This window comes from Mya arenaria, chromosome 2 (assembly GCF_026914265.1).
Source record: "Mya arenaria isolate MELC-2E11 chromosome 2, ASM2691426v1".
Classification (NCBI taxonomy): domain Eukaryota; kingdom Metazoa; phylum Mollusca; class Bivalvia; order Myida; family Myidae; genus Mya; species Mya arenaria.
The window spans coordinates 55,401,271-55,422,191 of NC_069123.1; the positions used below are offsets into that span (position 1 = coordinate 55,401,271).

Sequence of the window (20,921 nt, forward strand, 5' to 3'; positions counted from 1 at the left end):
TTGCTGGCTTTCAGTTTTTAAATAAAAATTGAATGCAAATTTATGTTGAAAATTTTCATTATAATGATGATGACAAATATTGATTTTTTGGTGGATGACATGACAATTAATAGATAAATGTAATACTTTTTGCAGCTATCCGTCAGTGTTCAGACAGACATTCTCAAGCAACGCAGAACTGCTCTCCCGAATCCAGGGACTTACCAATGGCATGAGTACCAATCCTGCCAACACTAAGCTGCTCGTCCTCCTTTTGGAGGGAGACGTTACTGACCAGGCAGTCAAGGATTCACTGATTGCCTACCGCCAGGCCGGTGGTGTGGTTGCTATCATCAGTTCTGATCCAGCAATTGGACTGGCCAACTTTATCTTCATGGCAACAAGTCCAGATCACATTTTTGTAAAAAAGGATTTTGGTGCCAGGAGAAACAGCAGGTTTATTGCAAGGAAGCTTTGTATAAGTAAGTGTTTGGAATATCAAACTGGTGCTTAAGAATTTTTAAGTGCTATTGAATTTTATAGGTGATAAAACTACGTATATGTGCACCAATGTCTTGTTGTTGTTCAAATAAAATGATTTTTTTTTATATGCCTATGGAAAATATCATGTTATTTTCACTTGTCTTATATATTGACATTATATCCCATATTGATTTTATAATCTTAACAAATATTATCTATGTATATTTAACCTTATTGTGTATGTGTAAGTGTAATTATTTGTTTCCACATACATGCCATATTTCTGGAGACTATTCCAAGGATTCAGGGCGATTTTGTAGTATTCAGGTATTTTTAGCAGTTGGCGAAGTATTTCGAAGTTTCGAAATATATTTAGACGCATGTATGAAAAAATGCTTTCACATATATTTATTGCTATGAAAACCTTCAATTTTTTGAATTTACAGAATTATTTTATATATCATGATTCATCATATTCTTTTGATGCACTGTTATGTCATACTGTAATGCACTTGCAGAACAAAATCTACCATTTTCAATACAATTTAATTGATTTACCTTCCTCCAAAGTCAATTTAAAAATTCTGCTTAATACTATCAGCTATGATGACGTTCAGACAATAAAAGAATGGAATAAATATTATTTATTTATTCCATTTCCCAAAAAGTAATGTTTCTTTGCCTTTGATCATTACTACAAATAAGTTAATTGCTTCTTGTAAAAGTTTCCTTTTGGCATTTATCAAACCTTTTTTAAAATATTCATTGTAATTTATGCAGTCATTTCTCCCTTGTGGAGTTGTTTGTTACATACAGTTTCACTCACAGACTGTGTTTTTTTTTATTTTTTATTTTAAATTACGGAGGATTTCTCCCGCCCAGAGACTGGGGAAAGGATCAAAATCCCGAGGATTTTTCCCCCTGCCAGGGATATGGCATGTATACTTCAATTAAATATGAAACAGTTTCAGTAAATTCCTTCAAATACAAACACATCATGGTTTGATAAGAAAAAGAAGAACTTATTGTGAATAATTCTATGCAACTGTTACAGCTCCATGTCTGGACGGGGAGGAGAGGATGGAGGGTGGGGAGTGTGACAAGTGTAAACGTGGAACATATCGTACGGTCACTGAGTCACATGTCTGTTTACCGTGTGGCGTGAAGAAAACCACTCTTGACATGGGTGCTACACTTAATACTGAGTGTGTTCGTAAGTCAGCCCAGCATGCCTTCATTATGTTATGTAAAATTATGGTTTATACTATTTGAAAAACATAAAACTACCTGCTGTAAACAAAATTCCATTGTATAGGATCCTTATGATGGACAAAAATATTGTATTGCCATTCTGATTTTTATTATTAAACAAGTAGAAAATCATTATAAATATTCAGCTCTATACTTTAAGCACTACCACTGAGAGTCTTGCTTCTATGCCCACAGTATTGTTAAAGTTCTATATGTTTACTCATTTTCTGTACCATATAACACAGCTGACTGTAAGGCGGGGGAGAAAATGGTAGGTGACTCCTGTGAGAAATGCCCAGTTGGCTCTTACCAGCCTGAACTAAAGGACTTCTGCATAGAGTGTGAAACTGATTTTACAACTGCTAACACTGGTAGTGCTGGCCCTGATGACTGCATAAGTAAGAAATGTTTTGTTAAAGCATACATATTTTCAAACATTATATACAAAATTCAGTGCCTTCAAATACTGTAATTTGTTTTTGAAATTAAATTATTTTTTGTATCACATAACCAGATTCAATTATGCAGTTTTGATATGATATTATTATGATATATCTATGTCATATTTTCCACTCTGAATACATTTGTCATGCTCTCAAAACCACTAAGATATCCCTATAATACAACTAACCCTAAGACTAACTATGTATACATCTCTATAAGGGAGCTGCCCTGCTGGCACAAAGCGAAGTTCAGATGAGAGTTCCTGTTTTTTGTGCCCTGTTGGGACATACCAGCCCGAGCCTCTCAAAGATGTTTGTCTTGAGTGTGCCCCGAACCTTATCACTGCAGCAACCAGCAGTACCTCCCCAGACCTGTGTATAGGTATGCTGTTCACTTTCATGTTTTAAATATTACATATTCTAAATTCAAGCTTTTTGCAGTTGATTTACATGTACGTGCATTTTCTTACCAAAAACCTGACTCTCCCCAATGTATTAAAATATTAGAATTATATATTTAAAGAACAGAATATGACTTGATTATATGATCATTTCCTCTTCCTTTTAGAGTAAAAATCATCATCAGTCTTATTCCTACGCAAGCTATTGAAGGATTTTTTGCTCTTTATTTCAGATCGTTGCAATGTGAAGATGGACATTGTGTTAGTGCTTGATGCATCTTCCAGCCTTCAGCCTCTGGAGTTCACTTTGATGAAGGGATTCCTCGTCAACACCATCTCCCAGTGAGCATACTGTCATTCTGCTATGTTACAATGCTATTTTAGGCCCTCATTAATGCACATTAAAAGATTGATTATTCCTGTTTTTGGCAAGCGCCAAGCTTTTCATAACGCTTACACTGACAAAAGTTTTATATAAGTTACTTATATACTTGGATCATTTAGATAAGAAATGATTATTTTGCTCATATTATTTTCTTTGTAGATATAAGGTTGGCCCAACAGATGTGCGGATTGGCATTATATTCTACTCAAATAATGTGGCGACTAGTCCACGTCTTCGCCTAGATGCGACAGTGGACCGAAACCTAGCCACTAACATTGCCTCAAGCATCCCGCAGGGCTCCATTGCAGGATCCAACATGGCCAGCGCTATCACGGAGGCGAATAACATGATTAATGACCAACCAAGGGCTGATGCCACACACTATGCTAAGTTTATAGTTGTTGTAGCAGCAAAACCATCAGATAATTCTGTTCAGTCCATTGAGAGAGCTTCAGATGCAAAGGATGATTTTATAGAGGTGGTCAGTGTGGGTGTAGGTGGTCAGAACCAGGCAGAGGAACTTGCAAGTATTGCCTCAGACAACTCCTTGTTTGTGACATCAGCCACCTTTTTGGAAACCCTCAACCTTGACCTTCTACCTGTCATGTGTCAATGTGAGTATCATGTTTTTGACTGAGGTTTTTGGCATCAATATTGCATTTCGATATTATAGGCTAAAACCTAAATAATGTGAAGTAAAAATTAATACATCTATTCATTATGAAAATTATAAGCTCAGAAAAATTATATTAGCATTCTCGTTGAATTTTTTATCCTTTTTTTCATGAAAATATGAAAATATTATATCATTTAGTATGCTAAACTATTATTTACTCTTGGTTGTGTTAATTTTTTTATATATTTATATCCTTCAGCAATGTTCACCTGTGGAGCCAGCATGGATGTGTTTTATGTGAAGGACATTTCCACCTCCACGACACTGTCCAGTAAAGTGGACACCTTCATCTCTAACATGAATGATATGTACGTTTTTGGAATATATAGAAAACACATTCATAGTTGTTCATTAGTAAGTAATACCTGTGCAGACAATCTCACTTTCTATGAACTTATAATTATGTTCTTTCATCTGATGTCGTACTTTTCCCTAGTTTATGAGCACAAGACCATTCATGTAGCTAGTATGGGAGACATTTTTATCCTAACTCTTATTTCAACTGAATAACAATGAAGCCTGTCTATTTCCCAGGTACACTAGTAACAGTTTCACCGAACTAACTGGAACCAACCTGCAGGATGCCTTGACTGGAAACACACCTCTGGCTCTCACTGCCCCGCAGAACACCGCTGTAGTTGTCATCTTCACTGACAAAAACCCAACTTCCAGCTGGACAGCAGGGGTCCAGACCGCAGCAGCAGACTTGTCAGATAAGGGCGTGGTCATTGCTGTTGTGTACGAGAGTGATACAGAGACAACCATGGTTGGTGTTGGCTCAAATGATGATGTTGTCTTCTCTAAGAATAACTTTCATCTTTCGCCGTATGATGACGTTCTATTCAGGAGTTTATGCATAGGTAAGATGCAAGATAGTAGCATTTCTGCTGTTATAAACAAATTATTTAGAACAAGATATTTATTGAAATTATGATAATGTTGTAATCATGAGTTGATACGAATTATCACAAAGGAAAACACAAGAAGTTTTGATGTTGTTGTTTTTCCAGAGCCGTGTTCAGACGGAGCTGAGAGGGATAATACAGGAGAATGTAAGGAATGCTTGAAGGGCTCTTACCGCACAGCAACCTCTACACATATGTGCCAGGACTGTCCCGACAACCAGAGCACACAGGGGCCAGGCGCCACCTCACAGACACAGTGTAGGTCTCACAGACAAGAAATGCTAAAAGATATAGAAATAACATGATAATTATACATTGTACTTTGGCATCTTTGACCTTTCAACAAACTATATCTATATTGTCTCTGTTACCTTATCTTTAGTGGTAATCTGGTATTTCAAACATTTGACATTTGTAATGTAAGTTATTGTTAACCGAACTGTCTTTTACCATAAAAATATGTCTGAACCAACTTGAGAACAAATGTGAATCTAATTTCTTCCCAAGGTGTTCCATGTAGTGCAAGTGAGTGGCAGTGTGATAATGGGGACTGTATTGATGAGGCGCTCAGGTGTGATGGCGCTACCAACTGTGGTGATAACTCTGATGAGGACAGTTGTAGTAAGTAGCATCTAAAATTTGGGCTAGTGTTAGCCATGTAGAATCATAGTTGAGAAAATTAAGGTATTGTCATATCAAAACTTATATAAAAAAAAAATTAAGAAAATAAAATCTTAGCACAAATGTACTTTACATTAAAACGGTACCATATTTTTTCCCTACACACAGGAGCTATTGTGATAGGATGGTGTTTCTTGGGTGGTCCTTTTCCAGATTCCTTCAATTAAAGTGGTTCCATGCACAGCTCTTGTTACCATGGCAACTGAAAGGAAAAACTTTGGAAATCTCCTCTGAAACTGTTTTCAAACTGTTTCAAAAAAATGTCATGGAAATGTTCCGTACATGGCTTCTATAAGTTTAAAGCCTCAGTTGGTCCTGGCAAGTTGACACTTATCATATCCCCACTCCCCCACAACCCCCCCCCCCCCCCCAATAACTACAAAACAACAAAATAGCTGGTGCAAAAGCCTGATAATAGAAATGTCCTCATAATTCTGTCACACATTTTCGCGATATTTATTCTGTGAATAATTTTTGCGATGTCACATGTTGTAAGCAGAGCCATCGTAGCCAATTAAGATTGACATGTTATCAAGCATGTCGCTGTTCAGATATCTTATAGAATAAGTGTATGAGTATGTTAAATAATGCGGAATTTTATACGCGGGTTAACAATGAATAGCAAAAGCGTGACAATTGTTTACATGAGAAATGGACATTGATTTTGACATCCATTTGATGTAATAAAAACAGGTTTTTCAACCTAGAGGATGTAGTATAACAAACACTGTTTGTGCAGTACAATTTCTTTTTTTACTGACTCGGTTTTGGACTGAGATTGCTCCCTCTGTCAAATATAATATCATTTGGGTACTGTTATCACATCCTAGGATAGCTCTAGTTTGGTTTACAGATTAATCTCAAACAAATGTTTGGAAATAATGACATTTTTAGTTAGCTGAAGACTTGATCTATACCATTTACATATCTTATCATTATGATAGATGTCTTTCTGAGGCTTTGTTCTGTAATCCACTCCTCAGATACATGCGTGGCTGGGCAGCGGTATGATGGCTCTACCTGTATCACATGCGAGAAGGGTACTTACCAACCTGACAAGAAGCAGACTTTGTGTCTTAAATGCCCGGAGAGATCCACTACTATCGGTCCGGGGAAAACAAGTGTTGCCGATTGCTCAGGTATAACGCACGAATATGTCGAATAAGATATAGTGTTTTGTTAAAAGTTAAAATTCTCTTGATTGATAGAAATCGAATAACTTGCGAAACCATTGAAAAAGATAATTTTTGAAATTATTGTGTCCATGAATGAATGTTTAGTGAGTATAAGACACTTGTTTCTGGACATGTGACCAGCGCAGGATAGATCTGTCATCTACCCCCATGGAAGATGAATCATTATAATGCAGCAATATTTAAAAATATTTTAAATCATATATTCATTTCTGTGTTTGATCACAGGCGGATCCAGCATTCGAAATAAGAGGGGGCGCTACTTAGGGGCGTTACCTTTTGACTTGCGCACCTCCCTCACATCTGAAATCAGGGGGGTTTGGTGGTCATTTGCCAAGAAATATTATCAATTTCTAGTCTTAAATTGTGCATTGTGAAAATATTTATTACTTGCACCCCCCCCCCAAAAAAAAAAAAAAGACACACAAACTTCACACTTAATCCACTTGAGATTATGACATAATTAAGCAATCATAAGCATCCATTTTGGTGAAAAGTACAAAAATTGTGTATTTAATGTAAATTCCATCAAAATTTGGAAATTACTGTAACATAAGGAAAAATATCAATCATATAAATCTGGATAAAATTTTGATCTTGTATTGCTATCCACTACTGAATCACATGAAAAATGCATAATGTAAAATTTCCTTCACATGAATATATATATATATATATATATATATACTTATCTGACCACATATTTCTGTTTGTCTGCCTAGTGGTTTGTGATGAGTCTGGGCAGGAGCTGGATGTGACAAGTGGTCAATGTGTTGACTGCCCTGCCGGCAAGTTCCGGGATGCAAATCTTCACACCGCCTGTCTCCCTTGTTCAAATGGATGGACGAGTCCAGCAGCATCGACCTCAGTGGACGACTGTCAGCGTAAGTGGTGGAGATAGTTGTAGGGAGCTTGTAAGCCAATATAAATTACGTTACATGACCCTTTTTATGTCTTAATTATCCCCCGCCTTGAAAAGGCGAGGGGATATAGTAATGGTAGGCATGATTCCGCGCGTCTGTGGGTGCGTCCGTCCGTCCCACATTCATTTTTTTGCATCTCCTCTTACATTTCTCATGCGATTTCTACCAAACTTTCACAGATTGATGATCATAAAGTGAAGCAGCGCATATTGTCTGGCTTTGCGATTTGACCATTTTTGAAAGAGTTATTGCCCTTTGCTTATTTTACATTTAAAATTGGTTTCTTTGCAAATCCTCTTACATTTTTTCATGCGATTTTTACCAAACTTTCACAGATTGATGACTGTATAATGACGCAGGGCGTATTGTCGGGCTTTCGCAATTCAGCCATTTTTTAAAGAGTTATTGCCCTTTCTTTATTTTACATTTAAAATTGGTTTCTTCGCAAATCCTCTTACGTTTTCATGCGATTTCTACCAAACTTTCAAAGATTGATGACTATATAGTGACACAGCACATATTGTTGGGTTTTTGCGATTCGACCATTTTTTAAAGAGTTCTAGCCCTTTGTTTATTTTACATTTAAAATTAGTTTCTTTGCAACTCCTCTTAAGTTTTTCATGCGATTTTTACCAAACTTTCACAGATTGATGACTATATAGTGACGCAGCGCATATTGTCGGGCTTTCACGATTCAGCCATTTTGAAAGAGTTATTTCCCCTTTTTTTTACATTTAAAATTGGTTTCTTCGCAACTCCTCTTATGTTTTTTATGTAATTTCTACCAAACTTTCACAGATTGATGATTATATAGTGACGCAGCGCATATTCTGGCTTTGGCAATTCGACCATTTTAGGAAGAGTTATTGCCCTTTCTTAATATGCATTTCTTATGTTCCTGAGAAACTACCCTTACCATTGATTGGCTTTCGTTATAAAAAATGCCCCCATGAGGTAGGGGATATAGCTGTCTGTGACCGCTCTTGTTCAAGTGTAAAATGGTGAAACAAGTCAGTTTTAAGATGTGAAGAGATTGATTTATTATCAAAGCTTTGATTGACTGGGTTCTAGACCTCCACCTTTCCACCATTTGATTAGCCCAATAATGCTTTTACATACAGTTTTTAAAGTTAAGACTTTGTTGTCTATTTATGCGGTCTGCTTAAACTACACCACATTAGTTTATTGTTCATACAATACAAAACAGTATGATATCTTTAACAGCGCCATGTTTGGCTGGTGAGTTCTGGAATACTGATACGAGGGCATGTGAAAAATGTGTCTCCAACACCTTCACACCCAACCCTGGCCAGATGAGCTGTTTGTCCTGCCCTGCTGGCACAACTACTGGGCCCATCACAGGCGCTACATCACAGACCCAGTGTACAAGTATGTGGCAGAATATCTTATATAATTTTGTAGTTTTCAGGTCTGAACTTTAAGTGGTTGTAAGTAATGTAGTTTAAAAATGTTTTTATGAAAAAAAGTTGTAGTCAAATAGAATTTCAAACTCAAAGCCTTATTAAAATTGTTAATATAGTTGTATAAATTTAGTACATATATTAACAACAAAGCTTTTTATAGTAAAGCCCATAACTATGGATAATTATTTGAAGACTTGTGTTATGCAGTTCCATATTTATGATTTTCTCCTTGAAAGTAACAAGACACATTATGTTACACACAAAAAAAGTCATATATATTAGTACAATTCTTGTTTAAAACAGATGTGTGTGCAGATGGGTTTTACCTTCCGGAAGGGATGACAGATAGCACTTCTTGTACTGCATGTCCCACCAACACATATAGTGTTATATAGTAAATCTTTAAAAATATTCTTCTCCAGAACCGTAAGGCCAGGAGCTTAGATATTTGGTATTCAACATCATCTTGTGGACCTCTATCAAAGTTGTTCAAATTATTGCCACAGGGTCAAAATTGACCCCGCCCTGAAAGTTATTTGTTTTTATATAGTCTTATATAATAAAACTTTAAAAATCCTCTTCTCCGAAATATAAGACCTAGAGCTTTCATATTTGGTATATAGTGTTACCTAGTGGATCTACACCAAAGGTATTCAAATTATTGTCCCGGGGTCAAATTGGCCTTGCTCAGGGGTCATTTGTTTTTACATTGTCTTGTCACTTAAACATCTTTTCCTCTGAAAGTAAAGGTCAGAATGACTCCATACTTGATTTGTAGCATCCTTACATGGTCCTCTCTCAACTTTGTTCAAATGGTTTTGTTTGGCCCCTTTTAGGGGTCACCAGAGCAAAAAATAGAAAAAACGTTTAAACAACTTGATCTTATTAACTGCTTGATGGATCTTCAAGTCTGAAGCATCCTAGCATGGGCCTCTGTCAGGTCTTTTCAAATAATTTTGTTTGGCCCCTTTTAAGGGCCACCAGAGCTAAAATTAGTAAAAAAAACATAACCTTTTCTTCGCATGAACCCCTTGATAGATCTTCAGCAAATTTGGTTTGAAGTGTCCTTGCATGGACCTCTCTTAAATTTGTTCACATAATTTTGTTTGGCCTGGTTGCCATGGCAACCTAAAGGAAAATGTCAACAATTGGTTATAATCATCTTCTTCTCCTAAACCGCTTTGACAATTTTGATGAAACTTCATAGGAATGATCCTTGGTTGGTGCTTTTTCAAAATTGTTCAAAGAAATTAATTCCATGAAGAACTCTGGTTGACATGGCAACCTAAAGGAAAAGTGTCAACAATTGGTTGCAATCATCTTCTTCTCCTAAACCCCTTGGACAATTTTGATGAAACTTTATAGGAATGATCCTTGGTTGGTGCTTTTTCAAAATTGTTCAAAAAAATTAATTCCATGCAGAACTCTGGTTGCCATGGCAACCTGAAGGAAAATATAGTCTGTCGTGTCCGCGCTGTGACTTTCTCTTATATGGACGGATTTTAAAATGACTTGCCATATGTTTTCGACATACCAAGACAACGTGTCGTGTGCAAGACCCATGTCCCTACCTCTAAGGTGAAAGATACACTAAGTGTTTATTCACAATGGAATGCTGAATATGAGGACATAAAGAGTGTTGGCTGTCATTTAGTATGATTGTTTTTTTTTCTATGCTCAGAGGCAATATAATATAACTTGCAATATGTATTTGACACATAAAGGCAAGATCAACTTTTTATGTACTTGTTCATAGCTCAATGTCACATTGGGGGGCATTTGTCACATACTTTGACAGCTCTTGTTCAATATTCTTTGAGAAACAAGCTATGTTAAACTCTTTTACTCAGGTGAGCGATTTAGGGCCATCATGGCCCTCTTGTTCAAATTTTGTGAAAATAAATAAACTGAATGACACTGTTCCAAATGTTGTAGGTTTTGGAAGCATATGTCATATTATTCAGTATGATACACATCATAGGTTTCAATTGTTAAGTGTCAGTTCTTGTTTTATGCATTGGCTTAAGCTTACTAGTTGATGTGACTTATAAGCATCAGCTTATCTTAAATGCATGTGTTTTTTAAGACTCGTACAGCTGTAGTGCAGCCATGGATATGACGCTGATCCAGGATAGTCAGGCGGCTGTTTCTGCAGGGTTCACTGTGAATGCTGATGACTTCTACCAGGCTGTAACAGCAAGGTGACTTTATTTACAGTTCATTTGCTGGCTTTCAGTTTTTAAATAAAAATTGAATGCAAATTTATGTTGAAAATTTTCATTATAATGATGATGACAAATATTGATTTTTTGGTGGATGACATGACAATTAATAGATAAATGTAATACTTTTTGCAGCTATCCGTCAGTGTTCAGACAGACATTCTCAAGCAACGCAGAACTGCTCTCCCGAATCCAGGGACTTACCAATGGCATGAGTACCAATCCTGCCAACACTAAGCTGCTCGTCCTCCTTTTGGAGGGAGACGTTACTGACCAGGCAGTCAAGGATTCACTGATTGCCTACCGCCAGGCCGGTGGTGTGGTTGCTATCATCAGTTCTGATCCAGCAATTGGACTGGCCAACTTTATCTTCATGGCAACAAGTCCAGATCACATTTTTGTAAAAAAGGATTTTGGTGCCAGGAGAAACAGCAGGTTTATTGCAAGGAAGCTTTGTATAAGTAAGTGTTTGGAATATCAAACTGGTGCTTAAGAATTTTTAAGTGCTATTGAATTTTATAGGTGATAAAACTACGTATATGTGCACCAATGTCTTGTTGTTGTTCAAATAAAATGATTTTTTTTTATATGCCTATGGAAAATATCATGTTATTTTCACTTGTCTTATATATTGACATTATATCCCATATTGATTTTATAATCTTAACAAATATTATCTATGTATATTTAACCTTATTGTGTATGTGTAAGTGTAATTATTTGTTTCCACATACATGCCATATTTCTGGAGACTATTCCAAGGATTCAGGGCGATTTTGTAGTATTCAGGTATTTTTAGCAGTTGGCGAAGTATTTCGAAGTTTCGAAATATATTTAGACGCATGTATGAAAAAAATGCTTTCACATATATTTATTGCTATGAAAACCTTCAATTTTTTGAATTTACAGAATTATTTTATATATCATGATTCATCATATTCTTTTGATGCACTGTTATGTCATACTGTAATGCACTTGCAGAACAAAATCTACCATTTTCAATACAATTTAATTGATTTACCTTCCTCCAAAGTCAATTTAAAAATTCTGCTTAATACTATCAGCTATGATGACGTTCAGACAATAAAAGAATGGAATAAATATTATTTATTTATTCCATTTCCCAAAAAGTAATGTTTCTTTGCCTTTGATCATTACTACAAATAAGTTAATTGCTTCTTGTAAAAGTTTCCTTTTGGCATTTATCAAACCTTTTTTAAAATATTCATTGTAATTTATGCAGTCATTTCTCCCTTGTGGAGTTGTTTGTTACATACAGTTTCACTCACAGACTGTGTTTTTTTTATTTTTTATTTTAAATTACGGAGGATTTCTCCCGCCCAGAGACTGGGGAAAGGATCAAAATCCCGAGGATTTTTCCCCCTGCCAGGGATATGGCATGTATACTTCAATTAAATATGAAACAGTTTCAGTAAATTCCTTCAAATACAAACACATCATGGTTTGATAAGAAAAAGAAGAACTTATTGTGAATAATTCTATGCAACTGTTACAGCTCCATGTCTGGACGGGGAGGAGAGGATGGAGGGTGGGGAGTGTGACAAGTGTAAACGTGGAACATATCGTACGGTCACTGAGTCACATGTCTGTTTACCGTGTGGCGTGAAGAAAACCACTCTTGACATGGGTGCTACACTTAATACTGAGTGTGTTCGTAAGTCAGCCCAGCATGCCTTCATTATGTTATGTAAAATTATGGTTTATACTATTTGAAAAACATAAAACTACCTGCTGTAAACAAAATTCCATTGTATAGGATCCTTATGATGGACAAAAATATTGTATTGCCATTCTGATTTTTATTATTAAACAAGTAGAAAATCATTATAAATATTCAGCTCTATACTTTAAGCACTACCACTGAGAGTCTTGCTTCTATGCCCACAGTATTGTTAAAGTTCTATATGTTTACTCATTTTCTGTACCATATAACACAGCTGACTGTAAGGCGGGGGAGAAAATGGTAGGTGACTCCTGTGAGAAATGCCCAGTTGGCTCTTACCAGCCTGAACTAAAGGACTTCTGCATAGAGTGTGAAACTGATTTTACAACTGCTAACACTGGTAGTGCTGGCCCTGATGACTGCATAAGTAAGAAATGTTTTGTTAAAGCATACATATTTTCAAACATTATATACAAAATTCAGTGCCTTCAAATACTGTAATTTGTTTTTGAAATTAAATTATTTTTTGTATCACATAACCAGATTCAATTATGCAGTTTTGATATGATATTATTATGATATATCTATGTCATATTTTCCACTCTGAATACATTTGTCATGCTCTCAAAACCACTAAGATATCCCTATAATACAACTAACCCTAAGACTAACTATGTATACATCTCTATAAGGGAGCTGCCCTGCTGGCACAAAGCGAAGTTCAGATGAGAGTTCCTGTTTTTTGTGCCCTGTTGGGACATACCAGCCCGAGCCTCTCAAAGATGTTTGTCTTGAGTGTGCCCCGAACCTTATCACTGCAGCAACCAGCAGTACCTCCCCAGACCTGTGTATAGGTATGCTGTTCACTTTCATGTTTTAAATATTACATATTCTAAATTCAAGCTTTTTGCAGTTGATTTACATGTACGTGCATTTTCTTACCAAAAACCTGACTCTCCCCAATGTATTAAAATATTAGAATTATATATTTAAAGAACAGAATATGACTTGATTATATGATCATTTCCTCTTCCTTTTAGAGTAAAAATCATCATCAGTCTTATTCCTACGCAAGCTATTGAAGGATTTTTTGCTCTTTATTTCAGATCGTTGCAATGTGAAGATGGACATTGTGTTAGTGCTTGATGCATCTTCCAGCCTTCAGCCTCTGGAGTTCACTTTGATGAAGGGATTCCTCGTCAACACCATCTCCCAGTGAGCATACTGTCATTCTGCTATGTTACAATGCTATTTTAGGCCCTCATTAATGCACATTAAAAGATTGATTATTCCTGTTTTTGGCAAGCGCCAAGCTTTTCATAACGCTTACACTGACAAAAGTTTTATATAAGTTACTTATATACTTGGATCATTTAGATAAGAAATGATTATTTTGCTCATATTATTTTCTTTGTAGATATAAGGTTGGCCCAACAGATGTGCGGATTGGCATTATATTCTACTCAAATAATGTGGCGACTAGTCCACGTCTTCGCCTAGATGCGACAGTGGACCGAAACCTAGCCACTAACATTGCCTCAAGCATCCCGCAGGGCTCCATTGCAGGATCCAACATGGCCAGCGCTATCACGGAGGCGAATAACATGATTAATGACCAACCAAGGGCTGATGCCACACACTATGCTAAGTTTATAGTTGTTGTAGCAGCAAAACCATCAGATAATTCTGTTCAGTCCATTGAGAGAGCTTCAGATGCAAAGGATGATTTTATAGAGGTGGTCAGTGTGGGTGTAGGTGGTCAGAACCAGGCAGAGGAACTTGCAAGTATTGCCTCAGACAACTCCTTGTTTGTGACATCAGCCACCTTTTTGGAAACCCTCAACCTTGACCTTCTACCTGTCATGTGTCAATGTGAGTATCATGTTTTTGACTGAGGTTTTTGGCATCAATATTGCATTTCGATATTATAGGCTAAAACCTAAATAATGTGAAGTAAAAATTAATACATCTATTCATTATGAAAATTATAAGCTCAGAAAAATTATATTAGCATTCTCGTTGAATTTTTATCCTTTTTTTCATGAAAATATGAAAATATTATATCATTTAGTATGCTAAACTATTATTTACTCTTGGTTGTGTTAATTTTTTTATATATTTATATCCTTCAGCAATGTTCACCTGTGGAGCCAGCATGGATGTGTTTTATGTGAAGGACATTTCCACCTCCACGACACTGTCCAGTAAAGTGGACACCTTCATCTCTAACATGAATGATATGTACGTTTTTGGAATATATAGAAAACACATTCATAGTTGTTCATTAGTAAGTAATACCTGTGCAGACAATCTCACTTTCTATGAACTTATAATTATGTTCTTTCATCTGATGTCGTACTTTTCCCTAGTTTATGAGCACAAGACCATTCATGTAGCTAGTATGGGAGACATTTTTATCCTAACTCTTATTTCAACTGAATAACAATGAAGCCTGTCTATTTCCCAGGTACACTAGTAACAGTTTCACCGAACTAACTGGAACCAACCTGCAGGATGCCTTGACTGGAAACACACCTCTGGCTCTCACTGCCCCGCAGAACACCGCTGTAGTTGTCATCTTCACTGACAAAAACCCAACTTCCAGCTGGACAGCAGGGGTCCAGACCGCAGCAGCAGACTTGTCAGATAAGGGCGTGGTCATTGCTGTTGTGTACGAGAGTGATACAGAGACAACCATGGTTGGTGTTGGCTCAAATGATGATGTTGTCTTCTCTAAGAATAACTTTCATCTTTCGCCGTATGATGACGTTCTATTCAGGAGTTTATGCATAGGTAAGATGCAAGATAGTAGCATTTCTGCTGTTATAAACAAATTATTTAGAACAAGATATTTATTGAAATTATGATAATGTTGTAATCATGAGTTGATACGAATTATCACAAAGGAAAACACAAGAAGTTTTGATGTTGTTGTTTTTCCAGAGCCGTGTTCAGACGGAGCTGAGAGGGATAATACAGGAGAATGTAAGGAATGCTTGAAGGGCTCTTACCGCACAGCAACCTCTACACATATGTGCCAGGACTGTCCCGACAACCAGAGCACACAGGGGCCAGGCGCCACCTCACAGACACAGTGTAGGTCTCACAGACAAGAAATGCTAAAAGATATAGAAATAACATGATAATTATACATTGTACTTTGGCATCTTTGACCTTTCAACAAACTATATCTATATTGTCTCTGTTACCTTATCTTTAGTGGTAATCTGGTATTTCAAACATTTGACATTTGTAATGTAAGTTATTGTTAACCGAACTGTCTTTTACCATAAAAATATGTCTGAACCAACTTGAGAACAAATGTGAATCTAATTTCTTCCCAAGGTGTTCCATGTAGTGCAAGTGAGTGGCAGTGTGATAATGGGGACTGTATTGATGAGGCGCTCAGGTGTGATGGCGCTACCAACTGTGGTGATAACTCTGATGAGGACAGTTGTAGTAAGTAGCATCTAAAATTTGGGCTAGTGTTAGCCATGTAGAATCATAGTTGAGAAAATTAAGGTATTGTCATATCAAAACTTATATAAAAAAAAATTAAGAAAATAAAATCTTAGCACAAATGTACTTTACATTAAAACGGTACCATATTTTTTCCCTACACACAGGAGCTATTGTGATAGGATGGTGTTTCTTGGGTGGTCCTTTTCCAGATTCCTTCAATTAAAGTGGTTCCATGCACAGCTCTTGTTACCATGGCAACTGAAAGGAAAAACTTTGGAAATCTCCTCTGAAACTGTTTTCAAACTGTTTCAAAAAAATGTCATGGAAATGTTCCGTACATGGCTTCTATAAGTTTAAAGCCTCAGTTGGTCCTGGCAAGTTGACACTTATCATATCCCCACTCCCCCACAACCCCCCCCCCCCCAATAACTACAAAACAACAAAATAGCTGGTGCAAAAGCCTGATAATAGAAATGTCCTCATAATTCTGTCACACATTTTCGCGATATTTATTCTGTGAATAATTTTTGCGATGTCACATGTTGTAAGCAGAGCCATCGTAGCCAATTAAGATTGACATGTTATCAAGCATGTCGCTGTTCAGATATCTTATAGAATAAGTGTATGAGTATGTTAAATAATGCGGAATTTTATACGCGGGTTAACAATGAATAGCAAAAGCGTGACAATTGTTTACATGAGAAATGGACATTGATTTTGACATCCATTTGATGTAATAAAAACAGGTTTTTCAACCTAGAGGATGTAGTATAACAAACACTGTTTGTGCAGTACAATTTCTTTTTTTACTGACTCGGTTTTGGACTGAGATTGCTCCCTCTGTCAAATATAATATCATTTGGGTACTGTTATCACATCCTAGGATAGCTCTAGTTTGGTTTACAGATTAATCTCAAACAAATGTTTGGAAATAATGACATTTTTAGTTAGCTGAAGACTTGATCTATACCATTTACATATCTTATCATTATGATAGATGTCTTTCTGAGGCTTTGTTCTGTAATCCACTCCTCAGATACATGCGTGGCTGGGCAGCGGTATGATGGCTCTACCTGTATCACATGCGAGAAGGGTACTTACCAACCTGACAAGAAGCAGACTTTGTGTCTTAAATGCCCGGAGAGATCCACTACTATCGGTCCGGGGAAAACAAGTGTTGCCGATTGCTCAGGTATAACGCACGAATATGTCGAATAAGATATAGTGTTTTGTTAAAAGTTAAAATTCTCTTGATTGATAGAAATCGAATAACTTGCGAAACCATTGAAAAAGATAATTTTTGAAATTATTGTGTCCATGAATGAATGTTTAGTGAGTATAAGACACTTGTTTCTGGACATGTGACCAGCGCAGGATAGATCTGTCATCTACCCCCATGGAAGATGAATCATTATAATGCAGCAATATTTAAAAATATTTTAAATCATATATTCATTTCTGTGTTTGATCACAGGCGGATCCAGCATTCGAAATAAGAGGGGGCGCTACTTAGGGGCGTTACCTTTTGACTTGCGCACCTCCCTCACATCTGAAATCAGGGGGGTTTGGTGGTCATTTGCCAAGAAATATTATCAATTTCTAGTCTTAAATTGTGCATTGTGAAAATATTTATTACTTGCACCCCCCCCCAAAAAAAAAAAAAAGACACACAAACTTCACACTTAATCCACTTGAGATTATGACATAATTAAGCAATCATAAGCATCCATTTTGGTGAAAAGTACAAAAATTGTGTATTTAATGTAAATTCCATCAAAATTTGGAAATTACTGTAACATAAGGAAAAATATCAATCATATAAATCTGGATAAAATTTTGATCTTGTATTGCTATCCACTACTGAATCACATGAAAAATGCATAATGTAAAATTTCCTTCACATGAATATATATATATATATATATATATATATACTTATCTGACCACATATTTCTGTTTGTCTGCCTAGTGGTTTGTGATGAGTCTGGGCAGGAGCTGGATGTGACAAGTGGTCAATGTGTTGACTGCCCTGCCGGCAAGTTCCGGGATGCAAATCTTCACACCGCCTGTCTCCCTTGTTCAAATGGATGGACGAGTCCAGCAGCATCGACCTCAGTGGACGACTGTCAGCGTAAGTGGTGGAGATAGTTGTAGGGAGCTTGTAAGCCAATATAAATTACGTTACATGACCCTTTTTATGTCTTAATTATCCCCCGCCTTGAAAAGGCGAGGGGATATAGTAATGGTAGGCATGATTCCGCGCGTCTGTGGGTGCGTCCGTCCGTCCCACATTCATTTTTTTGCATCTCCTCTTACATTTCTCATGCGATTTCTACCAAACTTTCACAGATTGATGATCATAAAGTGAAGCAGCGCATATTGTCTGGCTTTGCGATTTGACCATTTTTGAAAGAGTTATTGCCCTTTGCTTATTTTACATTTAAAATTGGTTTCTTTGCAAATCCTCTTACATTTTTTCATGCGATTTTTACCAAACTTTCACAGATTGATGACTGTATAATGACGCAGGGCGTATTGTCGGGCTTTCGCAATTCAGCCATTTTTTAAAGAGTTATTGCCCTTTCTTTATTTTACATTTAAAATTGGTTTCTTCGCAAATCCTCTTACGTTTTCATGCGATTTCTACCAAACTTTCAAAGATTGATGACTATATAGTGACACAGCACATATTGTTGGGTTTTTGCGATTCGACCATTTTTTAAAGAGTTCTAGCCCTTTGTTTATTTTACATTTAAAATTAGTTTCTTTGCAACTCCTCTTAAGTTTTTCATGCGATTTTTACCAAACTTTCACAGATTGATGACTATATAGTGACGCAGCGCATATTGTCGGGCTTTCACGATTCAGCCATTTTTGAAAGAGTTATTTCCCCTTTTTTTTACATTTAAAATTGGTTTCTTCGCAACTCCTCTTATGTTTTTTATGTAATTTCTACCAAACTTTCACAGATTGATGATTATATAGTGACGCAGCGCATATTCTGGCTTTGGCAATTCGACCATTTTAGGAAGAGTTATTGCCCTTTCTTAATATGCATTTCTTATGTTCCTGAGAAACTACCCTTACCATTGATTGGCTTTCGTTATAAAAAATGCCCCCATGAGGTAGGGGATATAGCTGTCTGTGACCGCTCTTGTTCAAGTGTAAAATGGTGAAACAAGTCAGTTTTAAGATGTGAAGAGATTGATTTATTATCAAAGCTTTGATTGACTGGGTTCTAGACCTCCACCTTTCCACCATTTGATTAGCCCAATAATGCTTTTACATACAGTTTTTAAAGTTAAGACTTTGTTGTCTATTTATGCGGTCTGCTTAAACTACACCACATTAGTTTATTGTTCATACAATACAAAACAGTATGATATCTTTAACAGCGCCATGTTTGGCTGGTGAGTTCTGGAATACTGATACGAGGGCATGTGAAAAATGTGTCTCCAACACCTTCACACCCAACCCTGGCCAGATGAGCTGTTTGTCCTGCCCTGCTGGCACAACTACTGGGCCCATCACAGGCGCTACATCACAGACCCAGTGTACAAGTATGTGGCAGAATATCTTATATAATTTTGTAGTTTTCAGGTCTGAACTTTAAGTGGTTGTAAGTAATGTAGTTTAAAAATGTTTTTATGAAAAAAAGTTGTAGTCAAATAGAATTTCAAACTCAAAGCCTTATTAAAATTGTTAATATAGTTGTATAAATTTAGTACATATATTAACAACAAAGCTTTTTATAGTAAAGCCCATAACTATGGATAATTATTTGAAGACTTGTGTTATGCAGTTCCATATTTATGATTTTCTCCTTGAAAGTAACAAGACACATTATGTTACACACAAAAAAAGTCATATATATTAGTACAATTCTTGTTTAAAACAGATGTGTGTGCAGATGGGTTTTACCTTCCGGAAGGGATGACAGATAGCACTTCTTGTACTGCATGTCCCACCAACACATATAGTGTTATATAGTAAATCTTTAAAAATATTCTTCTCCAGAACCGTAAGGCCAGGAGCTTAGATATTTGGTATTCAACATCATCTTGTGGACCTCTATCAAAGTTGTTCAAATTATTGCCACAGGGTCAAAATTGACCCCGCCCTGAAAGTTATTTGTTTTTATATAGTCTTATATAATAAAACTTTAAAAATCCTCTTCTCCGAAATATAAGACCTAGAGCTTTCATATTTGGTATATAGTGTTACCTAGTGGATCTACACCAAAGGTATTCAAATTATTGTCCCGGGGTCAAATTGGCCTTGCTCAGGGGTCATTTGTTTTTACATTGTCTTGTCACTTAAACATCTTTTCCTCTGAAAGTAAAGGTCAGAATGACTCCATACTTGATTTGTAGCATCCTTACATGGTCCTCTCTCAACTTTGTTCAAATGGTTTTGTTTGGCCCCTTTTAGGGGTCACCAGAGCAAAAAATAGAAAAAACGTTTAAACAACTTGATCTTATTAACTGCTTGATGGATCTTCAAGTCTGAAGCATCCTAGCATGGGCCTCTGTCAGGTCTTTTCAAATAATTTTGTTTGGCCCCTTTTAAGGGCCACCAGAGCTAAAATTAGTAAAAAAAACATAACCTTTTCTTCGCATGAACCCCTTGATAGATCTTCAGCAAATTTGGTTTGAAGTGTCCTTGCATGGACCTCTCTTAAATTTGTTCACATAATTTTGTTTGGCCTGGTTGCCATGGCAACCTAAAGGAAAATGTCAACAATTGGTTATAATCATCTTCTTCTCCTAAACCGCTTTGACAATTTTGATGAAACTTCATAGGAATGAT

At 36.4% G+C, this 20,921-nt stretch overlaps 1 protein-coding gene across 1 annotated transcript in view; it reads left to right on the plus strand.

The window, feature by feature from the left end:
- LOC128208995 (uncharacterized) overlaps window positions 1–20,921 on the plus strand; it is a 136,429-nt gene that overhangs the window by 47,586 nt on the left and 67,922 nt on the right. Inside the window, exons 35-61 of the mRNA XM_052912785.1 lie at window positions 136–461; window positions 1,517–1,675; window positions 1,959–2,111; window positions 2,377–2,538; window positions 2,791–2,899; window positions 3,102–3,556; window positions 3,818–3,926; window positions 4,153–4,478; window positions 4,629–4,781; window positions 5,031–5,144; window positions 6,188–6,343; window positions 7,120–7,281; window positions 8,545–8,709; window positions 10,831–10,945; window positions 11,102–11,427; window positions 12,483–12,641; window positions 12,925–13,077; window positions 13,343–13,504; window positions 13,757–13,865; window positions 14,068–14,522; window positions 14,783–14,891; window positions 15,118–15,443; window positions 15,594–15,746; window positions 15,996–16,109; window positions 17,149–17,304; window positions 18,082–18,243; window positions 19,508–19,672. Coding sequence (XP_052768745.1) covers window positions 136–461; window positions 1,517–1,675; window positions 1,959–2,111; window positions 2,377–2,538; window positions 2,791–2,899; window positions 3,102–3,556; window positions 3,818–3,926; window positions 4,153–4,478; window positions 4,629–4,781; window positions 5,031–5,144; window positions 6,188–6,343; window positions 7,120–7,281; window positions 8,545–8,709; window positions 10,831–10,945; window positions 11,102–11,427; window positions 12,483–12,641; window positions 12,925–13,077; window positions 13,343–13,504; window positions 13,757–13,865; window positions 14,068–14,522; window positions 14,783–14,891; window positions 15,118–15,443; window positions 15,594–15,746; window positions 15,996–16,109; window positions 17,149–17,304; window positions 18,082–18,243; window positions 19,508–19,672 — 5,213 coding nt within the window. The remainder of the gene's footprint in view (window positions 1–135; window positions 462–1,516; window positions 1,676–1,958; window positions 2,112–2,376; window positions 2,539–2,790; window positions 2,900–3,101; window positions 3,557–3,817; window positions 3,927–4,152; window positions 4,479–4,628; window positions 4,782–5,030; window positions 5,145–6,187; window positions 6,344–7,119; window positions 7,282–8,544; window positions 8,710–10,830; window positions 10,946–11,101; window positions 11,428–12,482; window positions 12,642–12,924; window positions 13,078–13,342; window positions 13,505–13,756; window positions 13,866–14,067; window positions 14,523–14,782; window positions 14,892–15,117; window positions 15,444–15,593; window positions 15,747–15,995; window positions 16,110–17,148; window positions 17,305–18,081; window positions 18,244–19,507; window positions 19,673–20,921) is intronic.